General features: G+C 45.8%; 1 protein-coding gene across 9 annotated transcripts in view; it reads left to right on the plus strand.

The window, feature by feature from the left end:
• Window positions 1-17,949, plus strand: part of LOC133271867 (6-phosphofructo-2-kinase/fructose-2,6-bisphosphatase 4) — a 49,139-nt gene that overhangs the window by 10,119 nt on the left and 21,071 nt on the right. For 5 of the 9 annotated variants that reach the window (XM_061458320.1, XM_061458325.1, XM_061458322.1 and 2 more), the window contains exons 1-3: window positions 5,411-5,589; window positions 12,658-12,774; window positions 16,299-16,395. In XM_061458320.1, the coding sequence (XP_061314304.1) occupies window positions 5,484-5,589; window positions 12,658-12,774; window positions 16,299-16,395 (320 nt within the window). In that variant the 5' untranslated portion in view covers window positions 5,411-5,483. Of the gene's footprint in view, window positions 1-3,971; window positions 4,009-5,410; window positions 5,590-5,904; window positions 6,039-12,657; window positions 12,775-16,298; window positions 16,396-17,949 lie in introns of those variants that run through there. The other 4 variants (XM_061458327.1, XM_061458326.1, XM_061458328.1 and 1 more) reach the window with 3 other exon arrangements.

Genomic DNA, 17,949 nt, shown 5'->3' on the forward strand with positions numbered 1-17,949 from the left:
TGGGGAACCTGCTGAACTTGCCACATGGGATGCTTGGAATTTTTGGGGACTTAGTGGGCTATTTGTCATTTTTGGTGCATTGACTCCTGGGGTATTGGACTGTGGGAAAACAGAAAGGATGGTACTTCTGGTTGAGGAGAAACCATAGGCCTCTTGAGGAGACAGGAAGTCTTCATTTAAGAAGCTGATGTAACAAAAAGTCCTGGGAAACTGCACTGAGAAGGTATGAATCAATGTATGTCATTCTAATATAGTATTGCATCTCTCTTCCTTGATTGCTCATTGTGCTTGCACAGCTCTTTGCGGGAAGGAACTTGATCTGTTCTCTGTGGGAGGCTGTCTGAGAAGTTTTTAACTTGCGAGGGATCTCTTCTTCAGAATGACTGTTCCCAAAATACAGTCTTTGTCATTATCCAGGAGCTGCACAACAGACAGGGAGGAAGAGCCACCTTTTTGGCTGCTAGTGCAGTTTCCTTTAGGCTTCTTAGCAGCTGAGCAGAGTTGAGCTAGTACTTGCCTTACAAAGGTGACAACGTGCCTAGTACAGGGGTGTTGTGTTTTCGGCAGGTTGCTAAGGACTCCTCTTCCACACTGAGGAAAAAACCTGCCGGGCCTGATCTGTATGCTTCAGGAATATGGGAATTACCTGGGGGAGGAAGCAGTGTGGCCCCTGCTGAGGTGCAGGGGTAGTGCAGTGTAGTAAGGGTTCTGATTGAAAAGGCCAAGTGTCCCATCTGCTCTACAGCAGTTTTGGTCATGAGAGTGGAAACAGTGCAGCTGCAGGTTTGGATGCTGTCATTACCCAAAGCTGCAGCTTTTCACCATGTAAGAGCATGGTAACAAATGCCTGGTCAAAACAAAACCATCAGCACTGCAGCCTGGAAGGTGTGCGGGGAGAAATCTCTCCCATTCCACCACGTTTCCAGTTTTGAAATGTTGGAATGTTGTTACCTGTGAACAGAAAGGTGAAGCATAGTTGTGTGTTTGGTCACCATCTCAGAATTCTAATTGGCTTGCAGTGTCGTAACTGCCTTGTATATTAGCTAGCTGTCGGTGGCTGTCCTCGGGTGATGCTTCCAGCTGCATAGCTGTTGGTCAATGAAGGACTGCCACGAGCCTGCTGAAGGTAGACTTGACATCTTTTTCTTCATTAAAATAGAATATCAGTTCTAAGTTCAATAGGGATTTTGGGTGGCATGGTTTAGTGGGAGGTGTCCCTGCCCATGGCAAGGGGGTTGGAACTGGATGATCTTAAGGTCCTTTCCAACCCTAACTATTCTAGGATTCTATGATTGTCCTGTATGCTCTATACAAATGTATATGTGTATACATAACTGTGTACACATAGCATCACATAACTGTAATGTTAGCTGGTCTGAGCCATCTAGTCCATGTTAGGGAGTACTGGCTGGATGTTAAAGCTGGGTATGTAAGATGTGTGTCTGTTCCTCAAATAACATACAGATCTTTGCATTCCTGTGTTCTTCTGTGCCTCCTTAAATTGTACTGAAACTGAGCTTGTGTTGTCCTGTGTGGCTGAAGTCTTCTGGAGTAGTGGGAAGCTGGGGGGTTAGGATACAGCTCTCTCTATGCTACCTTAAAGGGGAGTAAGGACCCCAACTCTTATCTCTCCTCCTCTCTACGTTGCGATATGTAGGAAATGTAGATGCCTATTTTAAGATTGCGTATTTTAAAGTAATTCCTGTTTGCTACTTCTAGCTAGAACAGTAACCTACCTGTTGCAATAGGGCACATCTGGATTTAGGGTTGTTCTTTTTTTGTCAGCTATTTATTGCCAGTCGTGTGTGTAGAGATCAGATACTACTGGTTTTCTCACAATGGGGAGTAAGTAGCTGATAATGCAGGGTTAAAAAAATTACCTCATGGCATAGGAGAAAGAGAATTGCTTGAGAGAAATGGGAGATCGGGTTAATGGTGAAATACAGTTTGTTGGTGTTAATACCTATAGAGGGATGGGGATATTTAGCTCCGAGCAGGGACTTTGCCCCGATGCTTTGTTTTTAGCCTCTCGGAGTGGTTCGGGTTGGAAAGGAGCTTTCTGTAGCCTCTCGCTCCTGTGCGTTTAGAAGCCAGGGGCTGGTGCGTTACGACCCCAGCTCTGCTGCGCTCTGGCACCTCCTGGCGCGGTGCTCGCAGCGCCGTCAGTTGCGCTTCTAACGCGGAGCTGGGACCGCGGGGGGAGCCTGCGGCCTGCGCGCCCGCGGGCGATGCCAGGGCGCCGCCTGGCGGGCGCGGGAGGCTCCGCCCGCTCGCCGGGAAGGGCGCAGCCGCCGCGGCGCTGAGTGCGGTGGGAGCCTGCGGTCTGTGGGGGCACTTGCTGGCGGCTGCGGTTAAACCTCGCCGTGAGCTGGGGCTGTGAATGTGCCCTTCAGTCGTTGTGCGGGCGTCTCCTGCATCTTCTGGCTGCAGAAGGGCCTGCGAACTGGGTGTTGGTGAGCTGTAGCCGCTGTGCTCAGCGTGCTGTGGGCACAGGCAGCGGGAGGACTGGGAAGTCATCCTTATCCCAAGAATAAGCGAGCTGGTGTTGCCGGAGCGACAGTGGAAAGACAGGAGGCAGAGACGTTGGGTGGTTAATGGGCTGTCAGACTGCAAAGTGGTATCTTTACTAGGGAAATTGTATATGAAAGTGACTTGCATCTATTGTGGAGTTTCTATTATATAGTTATGTATTTACTGATACAAAGCAGGGTTTGTGTATAATCAAGCAGAAGCCTCTATTCAGTATCTATTTCTCCTTGTCTCAGAAATAATTACCACTTGCTTTATGCATTGAACCCGGGGAGTCTCCTGACTTGTCAGTCAGAAGCTTAAGAAGAGTAAGTATCGAACTGTCACTTGGCTCAGCACGCTCTGTTCCTATGCAGCAGTTCATTTTCCAAGGCTGCCTTTCCCCTCCATGTTTTGCCTCTGCAGAGAGGCGCCTTTTCAGGGAAGTTTCCAGCCCATCTTGGCCGTGAGAGGGCAAGCTCTGAGTAAAAGCCTTCCAAGGAGTAAAGGCTTGTTCCTGGTTTCCCTGTAGCAAGCAGAGTCTGCCGCACTTTGCCTGCAGGAATCAGCCCTCTGCAGGAGGAGAGTGGCTGATGACAACGTGGTTGTGCAGAAGGTGATCTCTGTCACTTGTTAGGAATCCAAGGAGCAGAGTGTATTCTGTCGTCTTCTGGGAATTCAGTGTACTGCTCTTGAAAACCATGTTTTGAAATGAGACCTCGTGAGTGGTACAGGATTGCAGCGCTTGCTTTCACTGTCCTCAGTCAGACAGCCCAGTATGGCACCAAGGTAGTTAAAAAAACCCAACTAACCATAAATAACAGAATCATGGAGTGGTTTGGGTTGGAAGGGACCTTAAAGCCCATCCAGTTCCAGCCCCCTTCCAGCAGATAAGGTTGCCCTAAGCCCTGTCCAACCTGGCCTTGAACACTGCCAGGGATGGGGCAGCTGCAGCTTCTCTGGGCACCCTGTGCCAGCGCCTCAGCACCCTCACAGGGAAGAGCTTCTGCCTAATATCTAACATGAATCTCCCCTCTGGCAGATTAAAGCCATTCCCCTTGGCCTGTCCCTACAGGCCCTTGTCCAAAGTCCCTCTCGAGGTTTCCTGCAGCCCGTTTAGGCACTGGAGCTGCTCTAAGGTCTCCCCTTAAGGAGCCTTCTCTTCTCCAGGCTGAACAAGCCCAGCTCTCAGCCTGTCTCCATAGGAGTAAGTCCGATCAGGAACACACTAACAGAAGTTCTGTCATGGAGCAAGCTGAACTCTTCACCTCACAAAACTGAAGGCTCGCAGGTGTCCGTGCACACCTCTAATGTCATTCCAGACACCTGGACAAGCCCCTACTGAAGTTCAGTTCAGGTGCCACAGGTTTAAGTCTGCCTGAGAACAAGAGTTCACTGGCGTGCCTTGTGCTTGGGGGACTTAGGAATGTGGTAATTCCCCTTGCAGACCTCTGCTTTAGTATGAAGAACATCAGGTCATGGTTCTCAGCCGCAAGGCAGGTGTGTGAGTGGTGCCTCAGTTCCTGTGCAGAAAGAGGTACAAACTTTGTTTCTACAGACAGGGTTTCATGCGTTTTCTACTAAACTTATGTAAAACAAGCCCAAGAAGTGTGGTTTGTGAGTTGGCACTCCTGTTAATGTCATATTTCTGTTACTATTGCACGTGTTGTGGGCTTGCCTGGCTCTACTGAAGGCACTAGTAAGAAGGTTGGACCCTGGTGGCACATACCTCGCTGGCATTGGGATGCCACGGTGCGTACATCCTGGCTCTGGGCTGTACCCTCAAGTCAGTGTGATGTTCTGTGCACAGGCCGGGGGGCTTCTGGGGTTAACCTGGAACGCAGATTAAACTGTTCCTGCGTGCAGCTCTTTTGGCAACTGTTGGAAGCACATATGTATCAAATAGAACAAATGAAGGAGCTTTTTAAGTGATCAAAAACTCCATCTCTCTGCTCCTAGTTTTCTGACCCTTATACTGTAACTCCTACCACCGATCTGCCCCTCCCTGCTTTGGTACCAACCCAAAATCAAGCCAAAAATGCTAGGGAGAAACAGAGTGCAGGCGCCTGCAGCTGAGGGCTGTAATCAGTCCTGAAGAGAAGGAAATGGGCTTTGAAAGGAGGGAAGGGCAGGTCAAGCAAACAGGGTTTGGAAAAACAGTGTTAACTCGCCCCAGGGCGGTCTCCCCAGATACCTTGGCACTGATTTTCTCTTGTAATGGAAGAGCTAAAAGTGACCTTCAGATGCTCAGAGTCTGGTATAAAAAGATGTAGGTATGTACTGACCTTCTGCTGTATTTAGACCAGTATTAATAGAGTGAATAATAATGAGAACGTGTATTGCACCGCTGCCGTATTTTCCGTGTGCTTCGCTGGACGTCTGTAAAGCACACAGGGCTGCGTGTAACAGCGGAATACGGAGCTCTCTGCGACTTGGCTCAGCCCAGTAAGGAACCGGCTTTCCCTCGGCTCTAAAGCCGATAGCGGCAGCGGGTGTTGTGTTGGGCCGTGCCGCTGCTCGTACTGCAGAGCAGGATCTTCCAGTGTCAGTCGTGAATTATTAAACTAAACGAGGCGTTAGAAAGCCATTGTTTATTTATGGCTTTCTGCATCGATATTAATTTAGCCTTCAGGCCATAAAACAGTGAACTGGAGGAACAACTCGTTCGGTGTTACAGTGCTCCTAACAGGCACTATGCTCCCTGGACGTGTATTTTCAGGGCTTTAAGAAGTGGCCGTTCCGAGGCAGCGGCAGACCCGGTGTGGCGGGCACCGGGCCGCTGTTCCCGGGGCCGGAGGAGCCTCCATGAAGGAGCAGGGCCCAGCGCTGCCCCGGGGCTCCTGGGGCGGAGCCGCCGGCTCCCCCAGGGCAGCCGCGGGGCCGGGGTTGCCCGGGCCCGGCCGCGCCCCCGCCGCGCTGAGGGCTGTTGGGCTCCGCCCGCCGCCACTGCAGTGGGAGCCGGGAGGCTGCCGAGGATGGCGGCGGCGGCGCCGGCCCGGGAGCTCACGCAGAACCCGCTGCAGAAGACATGGGAGCCCTACGACAACGGGCTGCCGGCGGGGCACAGCGCCCAGCGCGGCGGTGAGCGGGGCCGGTGGAGGGGGGGGGGGGTCTGCCCGGGCCGCGCTGCCGGAGCCCCGCGGGCGGCAGCTGTCAGCGGGACCCCCGGGCGGCCGCTCCTCCTCCTCCTCATCCCCACGGTCGGTTGGGCCGCAGCGGGCGAACCGGGGCCCGCGGAGCCCCTCCCGGGGGCGATGCGCGTTCAGCGGGGTCGGGGTGCGAGGGGAGCGGGCAGAGGCGGGAGGGCCCCGCCACCGTTACCGTTGGGGCTTGAACCCGCGCCCGGTGTGAAGGACTCGTTTAATGGTCCCCTGGGGCCGGGTGATGTGCGGGGACGGTGAACGGAGGTGGGGCGGCCGCGGGGGATCGCCCGCTACGGGAAGGCAGAAAACGGCGGAGCTGCTGGAGCTGCGCCCGGGCGGAAGGGGACAGAACTGCGCTGGAAACAGGGTCTGCTCCAGTGGCTTCTGGTCTGTACGAGGCTCTGGTTCCAAGCAGCGTTTGTAGTCAGCGTGTTCTTCCTGAAGGGAGCCCTAAAAATGTCACTGTATCTTGCATTCCTTTCTTTTAAGGCCAGTGCTGTAGCGGGCCATCTGTTGTACGAGTTAATGGCTTGCTTTATTTTGAGGTGCAGCCAACCAAGTCATCAGTCCCTACAGACTTAAGGCTGTGGCGTGTGTAAACCATAGTTTATTACCAAACTTCGCCTCACGTGGTTATTTCCTCTTTGCTGCCTTACTTACAGAAGCGAGGTTCGGTACACGGCGGTGCTGCAGACAAAAGGGGCTTTGTGGGGTGGAATTGTTCTTATTTGTCATGCAAAGAGGCTGCGCTGACAGCGAGCGGAGGGCTCTGCTGTATGGCAGGCGGCCCTGCGCTGCTGCCTCTCGGCTCTGGCCCTGCTTTGGTCCAGCAGCGCTTGCTAAACACAAAGCCCGAGCTGCCTTGGTTTGAGCTAGGGAAGCAGACGTAGTTTCTGTGTGAACTGAACCACTCCAGCACCTGAAAACCAGCAGGTGTTGAGAGGAGCTGAGTGCTGGAAGAGTGTCAGAAGGTGTGTTTAATGGCTTTTGTGAACCCGCTAAGGAGAGCGCTTTGCTTTAGCCTTAATGTGGCACAGATACACCGAAAAATCCCCATAGGAACAAAATTGTGTATTGGTCATATGTAAACTGGTGACAGAATCGTCTTGGCAGAATTATTTAGCTATAACTAAACCCATGTATACCAATTTTATTTTTTTTTAAAGATTCCTTTTAGATTCTCTATTTTTGGTGCCCAGGACCCTTTACAATTGAAAAACCTTTCTCCTAGAAAAACAGATTTGAAAAGACAGTTTTAATCAATCCTTTTGCACGTGTTTGCTCTTGCAGCTCTACCCATAATGTGTCTACGGTCATTTGTGATCCATAGTAATTACAAACAGCCTAGAGAGGAGCAGGACTTACTCTTCCTTGATAAAAGCATGTATCTTGTTTCAGCAAATGGAACACTCTTAGTTTTTCCTGAGCAAGGGTACTGTGAAGCCCTTTCTCCTCAGATTTCCATGTATCGTGTGTCATCCCGTGTTCTGATGTACCAGTGTGACCCATGGGTCCTGTAGCCATGCCAAGACAGCACAGGATGGACTGCCCAGGCTAGGTTATGTGGGGCAGTGTTGGGTTGACCCATTCCACATCTCTGCTGCTGCAAGTAACTCTGTGTTTTGAACAATAGTATTTAACATAAGCTCAAGTTGGAAGTGGATTTCTTGTCCTCAAGAGCAGCTTTCCAGTGGAAGCAGTGAAGGTAGTTGCTCTGATGTCTTCTGAATTCCTAGGCTAAGGAAGATGAACTCTTTCAGTCTCCTTTGGTTTGGTTTATTTCCTTATTCATGCTGATGTCCTGTGTGCAGACATGCACTACTTTTAGTCTTATTTTACCTTTTTAGAAGATGGGTGAGCAGAATCATACATGCTTCTAGTTGAGGACTCAGCAGATCCATCTCCAATGGGACTTGCCTGTGTTAGCCGGTTTTAGTCTGATTTCCTGAAAGCTGTAGCAACTCATTACCTGAGGAAGAAGAAACCTGGGTACCTGTGCCAGGGTTTAGCTGTCAGAGGGCTTTGAAGAGCTGGTTCTTTTAGTCTGTGCTTTACGAGGTCTTCAAGGAGAAGATCTGGCCATGTGTGGCTGACTGAGCTTTTACAGCTAGTGAGACCAGTAAGACAACTTTTAAATGACCCTCTAAAGTAAGACTTGCAGGCAGTAGAAGTGTGTGTTTTTGTTAATAACTGCCACTTACCTGGTGTGGCTTTGTGTGAAAGGTTTTGTCTGTAAATAGGCTGCACTAAAGCTGCTCTTGGCATTGGATGCCGTATGGCTTCAAGCTTTATGAATCAAGCAGTGAGCTACAAATATGGACGTAAAAATAAGTAATAAAGTATGGTACAGTGAAAGTTGTTTTGGGAGCCTAGCAGAGGATGTTTATAGAGAGATAAACAGTGAACTTCCTGTGGTTAAACACTTCCCCCCCATGCTGCTGTTAACAGCTTTGCTTCCCTAAAGCTGCTGGAATTTTGTCATTCTGACAGTTCTTGTTTGATGCTTGTACAGCAGTATGAATGTACATCAGGTTCAAAAGAAATCAAATGGTTATCTTTGCCCTAAAGAACTCTACCCTTTGAGCTCCCGCTGCTTATGTGTGTTTGTGCTCACAACCCTAGGAGCTGGAGATGGAGAAAGTGAATGAGGTGAGGATAGCACCCAGCTGTAGCCTGAGGATCAGGATGTGTGATGGGGCATCGCTGTTAGCATCAAAGCTGTAGGAAGCAAATGGTGACTTGGAGCACGTGGTTGGCAGCGCTGCTGAGAGCAGCTGGTGGCAGGAGGCTGGATAGAGAACAAGTACGAATTCTGAATCCCTTGTACCAAGGTGATGTTAGAAATGGGGGATTTGGACAAAAAGAGGAGAGGCGAATTGGAAGATAATGGACTTCAGGTACAGGAGCAGGGTGCTCTTCAGGAAGAGCAGCAGGATGGGGAATTCCTCGCTGGGGGATGCCAAGAAGGGTGACTGATTGTCATTACTGATCAACAGGAAACAAATGGATTAACAATAGTCAAGTTGGATGGCAGGGGAAAACATGTAGTGCTAGCCTTATTTGGAAGGGTGGTTGTGTTGGTTTAAGATGTTTGTGTATAAGCCTCTAAATAGTGCAGTGCTTTTGGAGGACAGGCCTTGGGTCGAAGGCCACAGAAACATCAAGAATCCTTTGTAAACTTTGGACGGCAAACTGTGGCAGTTGGACACAAAAAGCATCTGACCCTAAAAATTGACTTCAAAATTTAATGCAGAGAAGGAGAAGACAAAATCTCATTTTGGGTGGAAGGGACAGCCAATAACTTGTGAGGAGGACTTGAAAAATACCACCTCTTGTCTCTGATTTCACAAGAGTTTCGTGGGCTGGTGAAATGCTGTACAGCTGATAGAGGTTGTTCAGTGTCCCAGTTTGTTTCTCAACCGTCTGGATCTTGCATTATTTCACAATGGAGACTTAAGAGGCAAGAAATGAGCATGTTGTTTCTTCTTTCCTTGGCTGTTCGTAACTTCAGAAGGGTAGGCAGTCATAACTGCACTCTTGAGCTGCGACATGCTGTGTTGTTCAGTAGCATAGAAGGAACACTTAGCTGCAATAATGACTTTGCTTAAACTGCAGTACTTGATTTTAATGCACTTCATCACTTGGCCATTTTCCTTCACTGGTTGGTATTTTGAGCACGTTTTTTGTGTGTTCCCTCTGAGTGAGGGGATGCAACAAACAGTTCCTGTTGATGCTGCTGTTTATAAACATGCAGTCTCACATGCATATATTACAGATACATTTTAGAGAAGAAGAATGTGTAAAGTCATAGGGCATCTTTAGCGACTGATGGCGTACAACCCTGTAAGTTTTGGGTTACTGTTCTGAATGTGCATGTTCCCCTAGCAAAATCAGTGTTGATAGCACATCCATAGGACTTATATATGTGAAGCAGCATTAAAAAATGAGTTTGTTTTCTCGAGACTAGTTGTGTAGAGACATTTCTGGAGGTAAACCAGGCAATCCAATGGTAAGGAATTGAGAGAAATCTGCACTTAGGAGTCTGCCTTGGCTCAGCAACCTGCTCCTATATAACTATTTCTATGCTGCAGGTAGCTTTTCATACAAAGTGAATGATGAGGTGCTGTGAAAGGGGGAACTGAGCAGTGTGCTGTTGGGAAAAGATTAAAGTAGAAAGGCTTTTTTCATTCCAGGAGTTAGATTTGTGTAACTTGTGGTTTGTTTGGGTTTTTTTTTTCTATTTCCTCATGTCAGAATTGCGTGCATTTCTTCAAGGGAAGGTGGAAGTTTTGACACACAGATCCTTTGAATCCTGTGGTTGGAATGAGTGCTTCTCACTGGCACTGGGTAACATTTTGTTAAGAAAGCTGTGGCTTAGTCAGATAAAGGTGATAAAATTCTGTTGAATGTTTGAATATTTGCTGCATGCTCAGAACTTGGTGTTTTGTTCTGGTCTTTGACTTTCTCACTGAGCTAATGGGCAAAACCAAGCCTTGTAAGGAAGCAGACAGAACCCTCTGCTGTGCTGAGTCTTGTGTGTGTTGTTAAAACAGCCAAATCCTGGATTGTGAACTGGCATCCTCCTTGTTCAAGACAAGTGCTAAGGGGTGGTATGTGCTGTAGCACCATGTACTGTGTAGTGATGTTTACAGGGCTATGGAGGTATGTATTAGCATCATTGGAATGAGTGGTATTCCTCCTTTTGGTGTGCAGGGAATCTGTCTTGCTGGTACCTGCCTTTAAAGAGGAAAAGCTCTCTGGGTCAGCCTGGTAGCTAATCAGAGGAGGATTGCAATTTACTTGATAGGGATGAACAGATAATTCCCTTGATTTCTAGTGCATTGTCACACAGTAAAGAGTGGTGCACTGAGTGATCAGGAACAGATTAGGCAGCAGGACTTGGCTTAGAGAGCAGCTGTTGGTGTAATATGTGAAGCAACCGTTCAAGTAGATTGCAGGTTTCTTCATGGCATTTTCCTAGCCCTTAATTTTACTCCAGTATATGTTTATTGCTACGTTACCAGAAGGCAGTTACTGTGTGAGAGGGCTGCCTTTGTATGGCTCAGCCCAGGAGAAGGAGAAAAAGAGAGGTGATACTGGTGTAGCATTAGTTGGTAAATTCTGGTAAAGAGTGGGTCAAGAAGCCTGTTTCATTAGCACAGTTCCTTGCAGAGCACTGTGTACAGAGCCTTTCCATATACAGATCCTAGTTTGTCTTTTGCCACTCTTGTTTCACTGCTTATGCTAGAAAATTGTTTAAAACTTGAGCTAGATGTTTCGGGTGAAGAGCCTTTGATGAACAGTGTCTCCCCTTAAAGTTTTTAAGGGGCTCAAGGATTTCAGTTATCTCAGTATTTTGTTTTATTGCCCTTAAATCTAGAAGCAAAGCTGTTTAGTAAGCAGTGTACTCTTTGCACTTGATAGACTTTGTTTCCCCCGAATCTGCCTGCCGTCTCTTGGAGACAGGGTTCACAGGCCTGAACTTCGGACAAAGAGGCGAAGGGACAAGAAAACGTTATCTTTCTTGTTTATCAGCTTCTGCACAGAGGAGCTTACTCCAAGGGCTTTTATAAGTGGCCTTCTAGAGACATGGATGGGTTTGAATGGATCCGTTTCAGTTTGCATTCAGTTCCCTGCAACTTCCATTACATGGAGTAGTAGACTGTCTCATGGGTGTGAGGTTGGGTATGGTTTTGCATCCTCTCTCTCTCATGAAAAATGGTGTGTTTTTCATGGCTTTGGGGTTGGTTTTGTTTTCAGTGTGTGTTTTAAGGCAGTGCATCTGGCTTTGCTAATCCGTGGGTTTGCTCTGCAGAGTAGCTGTGCCAGTGACTTTGTGGGATGGGACTTTGTCAGTCCAACCTCCGGAAACCTTCACTCACGGTGGTTTGCGCAACAGCTTGGTTACGTCCTACAGCGTAACACTGTGATTTAGTCTTTGGAAGCAAATTGACTCCTCTCTCAAGACACTGAGGAAACTGATGCACGTGTTGATTATACAGTAATTAATGCCCTTTGAAGTAGGGGATGGGGGGAGCCAGTGGTATCTTTGCACCTCTTTAATGTCTTCTTTCTTTTTAGGCAGTTCCTTGTAGCTGTGATAGATTCATGCAAGGTATCCATGGTTTTATGCCATTAAACTGCTCAAAAACTTGTCATTTGAAAGGAAAGGCCTCAAGGTTTTCAGTTGATCCATGTAACTCCTTTAAATGACTACAGGATTGTGTTTTACTGACTAAACACTGCTTTTGCTAAAGTACTTCTGTACATATATCTATCAGATTATTGTACATGCTTAGAATACCTGTACTTTATTCCTAGTAATCATTGAAGAACAGTCAAAGTTAGTCCTGGTTTTAAATCTTACTAACACAAAAACCTCTCTTGAAAGGAGAAATAAGAAATAACGAGTACCATGTTGTGCTATGATGTATTAAGCTGCATTTGTCACGCTAGTTTTGCTCAAAACCCAAGAACAATGTTGAGGACTTGTTTTAAAGATTTAAAAATTGTCTTTAAATTGTGTACACCTTGCTGTTTCCTTTCAATGCAAGCACTGAACTCAGTGGTTTGAGCAGCCTGGTCCAGGGGAAGGTGTCCCTGCGCATGGCACGGGGGTTGGAGCTAGATGATCTTTGAGATCCCGTCCAACCCAAACCCTTCTATGATACTAAGATGTCAGTGTCCTTTTGGTATTGTTTTTGTATGCCTTAAAACACGTATGTAAGTACATAGGCTTCTTGTGTTCTGCCTGCACACAACTCACGCGTCCAGTGTTGCACTGCCACTGACTCGCTCTTCCAAAACTCAACACAGCATAAAACCCCTGGCTGGGTCCACAGAACCCCTGAAGAAACCCCCTGAAACAGTGAGACACGATGCATGAGCTGCCCGAATGGTCACTTCCAGACAGCACATGGGTTGTAGTTCTCCACCACAGTGTAAGCCTTCGCCTCGTGGGGAGCATTCATGGTAAATCCTAGTTTTCTGTTTTTTTCTGTTTCAGTATGTATGACCAATTGCCCTACTCTGATTGTCATGGTGGGTCTCCCAGCAAGAGGAAAAACCTACATCTCCAAGAAGCTGACACGCTATTTGAATTGGATTGGAGTGCCTACAAAAGGTGATGCGTTTACTACTGTTTACATCAGAAGGACGGGGCAGATGTTAGGTGTTTAGTTTAGTTCCCATTAATTACATTGCAAAGTTTGACCACTTAAAATCCTTCTGTGTTGTAAACTTAGTCTTAAGCAATAGCATACACAAGGCTCTCAGTTCCATTTAGGTGTTAATTAAACGTATCCTGGTAACTGTTGTTTTACCACCTTCTGCCAGGTGTTCTGCCCTTGCCCCTTAACACTTCAGTTGTCCTTATTTATTTATTTAGATTTCTTCCCTTGGTTTATGTGGGTGAAAGGGAATCTTGTTTGCAGGTGGATGAGCAGTTGGCACTTGTGACTTCTCAATCTTCTGTTCTCTGTGACCTTTGTGCAATGTCTAATTCCTTGTGTAACTCCTCGTATAACTGCATTTGTGGAATGAGTTAACAGCCCTTTCAATATTAAGAGCCATAGGAACTGGAGCAGTGCTTGTTATGACTCTCTTAAGGATTTTATATGTGTGTTGTGAGTGGGAAACGACAGCTCAGCTTTGCTGTGCCAAGGACCTGGCTGTCCTGCCTCATTCCTGAGCTCCTGTGGTACTCTGTGGGCCTAGATAGGCAAGTAAATAAAACCTAAGTCTGTTTGGAGGTTCTGAGATGCCTTCTCCCCTGCCTTTTCCTCCACCTCTGTAGAAGAAAAAGATAGCTCTAGTGTTCTGTGAGTCTGTGTCTGGTGCAGTAATGATAGCTTTATAGTTATGACTAGTTAATCATTTAAATAACATAAAACATCCTAGATCATGCATGTATTTCCTAGTAGCTCTAAGAAGTCAAGGTAAAGAGTTCTGGCCTGTATTTAAACAGCTGTTTGATTTGAGGGTGTAGCTTTTTTGAGTTGGTGTTTTCTTAACCTCTTGGAAGCTTGTTGCCTTATTTAGATAAGACGTTATGGAGGATATGTTACATTGCTTCAGTATGAGAGTTTACAGGATTTAAGTTGTCACTTGACTGTTTTCACTCAGTATAACCCTTCTAATGAGCAGTGTCAGGGTATGTCGCTTTTATCCATTAGGCTGAAATGGAGTAACAATCTAACTAGGTTAGCCTATATCCAAGCTGATAAAGTGTATGTGATAAAACTATGCTTGTATGTTAGGTATAACATGCATGTCTGTAAAGATGTATGTATGTCACTGTGTTGAACATTTTATTGTATGACAAAGCAAAAATCCAGTATTGGGCAACAAACAAGATATTGTCCACATCCAGTTCATGCTTGGTTGAATGTATCCCAGGTACACTAAAATAGGTAGGGGTAGTCTGCTTCAGTTACAGGAAGAGTTCCTTGGCTACTGGGAGCAGCACATCAGAAAGTACATGCAGTTGTGCTTAATAAAAAATAATTAGGGTGTTGCTACCTCATTTTACAAAGATATAGAATCACAGAACAGTCAGGGTTGGAAAGGACCTTAAGATCATCCAGTTCCAACCCCCCTGCCAGGGGCAGGGACACCTCACACTAAACCATCTCACCCAAGGCTTCGTCCAACCTGGCCTTGAACACTGCCAGGGATGGAGCATTCACAGTTTCCTTGGGCAACCCATTCCAGTGCCTCACCACCCTCACAGGAAAGAACTTTTTCCTATGTATACATGGTGAATAGCCCTAACATCAGTTACCTTTAGCTCTTAATATTAGCCTGCACTTAATACCGAGAGTGTTCTTAGTCTCCAAGAGAGATGGTTAAAATTACAAGGTTGTGTAAACCCGAGGAAAGATAAATGCTGTCTTTTCATGTGACATGTATTAAGCAAGCTGAAGAGTTCAAGAGCATAAGGTGGAGGCAAATAGCCCAGGGTTGATGTTAGTTGAACCGTTTCAGCAATCAGTCCTGCGTTTTCTTTTCTCTCTTCCAAAATCCTCTCCTGTTTAGAATGTGAAATGGTAAAAAAATACAAAGGACTTTTGTCTGAGCTTTTTGGAGGAAATGAGGTCAATTAGATGCCTGAATAGAATTGTGTTGCAATGTGTTTTTTAGATACTAAACTTAGGGAAGCTTTTCTGGAACAGTTCTGGCTGTGTGGTAATTGTGATTCCAGTTAGCTTTGTGAAACTCTTCCGCAAGGGTGCATGTTAACAGTAAGGGCTGAAGATTGTCCCACTAGATAGCACTTTTTCCATGTCTCTGCATGACCCTCTTGCAGTAACTATTTCTTCTTGAGAAATTCATTGGTTTTGATTTTTAAAGGGCTACTGCCTGCAACATTGGCCTTCTGAGCTCCTTCATCTTCTGTTTTTCTGACAAGGAGCCATTCTTTCACGCCGCTGGTATGACCAGTGCTCATTCATCCTGTGACAGAATAACTTGGATTGTACTGTAATCCATGTCACACATCTGACCACAAAAAAGTGACATCAGCATTGGTGAACTCGAGCAAAACCTGACTTTTTGGGGGATTAAGCAATACTTCCTCTGCTTCCAGTCCCCGAGAGCAGTCTATGGACAGCAGCTGGTGGTTGAACTCTATTCTATGTGTTTTCTTTCTTAAATGCGATTTGGCAATTGTGTGTATTACTCCATTTCTTCTTTCTAGAAATGAAGTCTCTCGAGTAGTTACACCTTGGCAGCTTCTCAAACAGAGCACTTAAGTTTGATCTGATGTTAAAAAAATGCTTTGCAGTTCAGCAGAGAAAACCTACAGGTCAGAAACAACTTAAAGCATCAATTGCACTTCAGAGACCTACTTTCAGAGTTGTTGGATGAAGTTCATTAGGATACAGTGTCATTGTCTCCTCTATGGCAAAACAACTGCCTTGCCCTAATCCCATATCCGGTATTGTGACACGTGTATGGCCATTGACATTATGGACTTTTGCCCAGGTAAAGAGTAGTCTTCTTGGCCACAAGAGATCACAGTACGATTATGTTCAGTAATACTGCTGAATGGTTTGTTGAGATTTTTACAACTTAAGCATATAAAATAACTGGAACAGGGGTTGTGCAATAGTATGTGCTGATCCTTGAGGAATAGAAATATTTGAGCAGGGTTCTGACAAAATGGTTCCACAACTTGAATTTTAAGGTTTGTTTATCAAAACCAAAATTGGTTAGTTCTATTTAGTACTCTCCCTTGGTTAAACAGGAGCTGGACGTTTTGGGAGGTGCCATCAGAGTGCTGTCTCCCTGCACATATGCACAGAAGCAGCAGCTAGATTCTTTGTAGGCTATCGAAATAGACTGCCAACCCCCCCTGCGAAGGAGGAAAAGGTTTTTTTTGGTGATGTTCAAGCAAACCGGCAGATAGCAGCACAGCAGTACGACCAAATGACTCTTGAAACTACTGCCCAAATGCTCTTTTGCCATTCCCATGGTTTTTTGTTGCAGTTGAAAGCAACCAAACCCCCCTAAAATGCAAGAAGTTGGCTTTGTACATGCTAAATTATTTTATCCTTGCAGGGAGTTTGGTTTCCGAGCTGTCAGAACTTTTGTCCTTTTGCCATGAGTATCATTAGTTCCCACTAAATCCCGGTTTCTCGTTGGCAGAATTTAATGTTGGTCAGTATCGCCGAGACTTGGTGAAAAAGTATAAATCTTTTGAATTCTTCCTGCCTGACAATGAAGAAGGCTTGAAAATCAGGAGGTAAGTTTGGACTGTGTTTGCTACACAATGCTGAAAGCTACCCTGTATAATTTGCTCATAAAGACTGCTTTAAGTTGTGTTTTTGTATGCTCAAGAAGATGCTTAAGAGACTGCAGTATGAAATGACAAGGAAGAGAAGTTCTAGAGCAAGCAGGTAAGAGATTTGTTTAGGCTGCTTAAAAGTTGGGCTGTTTTTCTCTTAATTGCTTCATCTAAAGCATCAAAAATGCAGAGAAGGTAAATCCTGGATTCTTTTTCACCTTTCAGGAGGTTGTGTTTGCTGCTATTCCTGCAGATATTCCAGTATATTTTCCCTCAAAATGAAGCAGTTCTAACAAATGCTTAACAACTTTTCTTTTTGGTTTGCATACTGGAATTTTTCACCTGGAGTACTTTGAATGTATTTGTCATTATCCATTCAAATAAGCCAGAATGAAACAATATTATTCCCTCCCTGAAATTGTTGTTGCCCACCGTGCAGGTGCTTGATGCATTCAGTTGGTGCACTGCCTTGAAAACTGTTTTCCTAGTGCTGTTCAAAGCAAGGGGAGCATCAGTGTGATGTCTGTGCACAGATGAAGCACTTGAGACTCCTTTCTTGCTTGGAAAAAGGCTCTGCTTTAATGTAAGAGAAAGGGTAGATGAAGAGAAGGTCAGAGCAAGAGGGAGCTACATTTTTCTTACAGAATGGGAAGCTCTTTTGATTTTCTTTGCCATTTATTGTTCAGGAAAACATAGGAGAATGTGCAGTATAAAGTGAGAAGTATCAGAAATACTAGAGGAATGGACATGCAGTTTGTTTAGGCTACTTAAAATGTGGAGTATTTTGTTCTTAGTTGCTTCAGCTCAAGCATTAAAAATGTCTGGACTTTTCCTGATGTCTGGACTTTCTTTTGTGGCTGTTCCTCTGCTCGTCCTCTCTCTCTTCCCTTTCCTCTTCTGCAGCAGTTGAGCATTGCTGATGTGAGAGGGAACTTGCATAAGAACCAACTGATCCTTTGGGACCAGAAAGTAGATACGAGGTGCATTAGCCTTGCAAGCCCTTACCTTTTGCTTAGAGGTAGAGCCAAACCTTTTAATGTGCCTCTGTGTCGCCTATTAAACTAAATGGTGGGGAATAGAACATGAAATGGGCTGTGAGAGCTAAACTGCCTGCTTAGCAGTGAGTAAAGAGGGTTTATATTTATTTAGTGAAGACTTCACTGATGAATCTCGGTTCCTGACAGCCATTAACCCTGCTAATGTGGAAATACTGTCAGGATTGGAAAGCTTTAATTTTTCTTTCAAGAGAAAGCTGTGCATGCAAGATACGCTAAATGTAAGAGAAGAATTAGATGTTTCAGTCTGGGAAGTCAAAATAGAGCAGTAATGCAGAGAAAGGCTGTTGAAAGGGATAGGTTTTTATGTTGGTATTGCAGAAAGATTGTACTTCATGGAACTAAATGGAGCTTTGTTCTTCTAATGAGTAAATCCTGTACAACATTAATGTTGCCCTCCAGTATTATTTATGTGCTAGAAATCATAATGGGCTTTGAAGATAATGCTAGGCCTGAG

The sequence above is a fragment of the Pezoporus flaviventris genome, unplaced genomic scaffold (assembly GCF_033815535.1).
Source record: "Pezoporus flaviventris isolate CSIRO_AGI_PZ_B2104156 unplaced genomic scaffold, CSIRO_AGI_Pfla_v1 ptg000026l, whole genome shotgun sequence".
In the NCBI taxonomy this organism is placed as follows: Eukaryota; Metazoa; Chordata; class Aves; order Psittaciformes; family Psittacidae; genus Pezoporus; species Pezoporus flaviventris.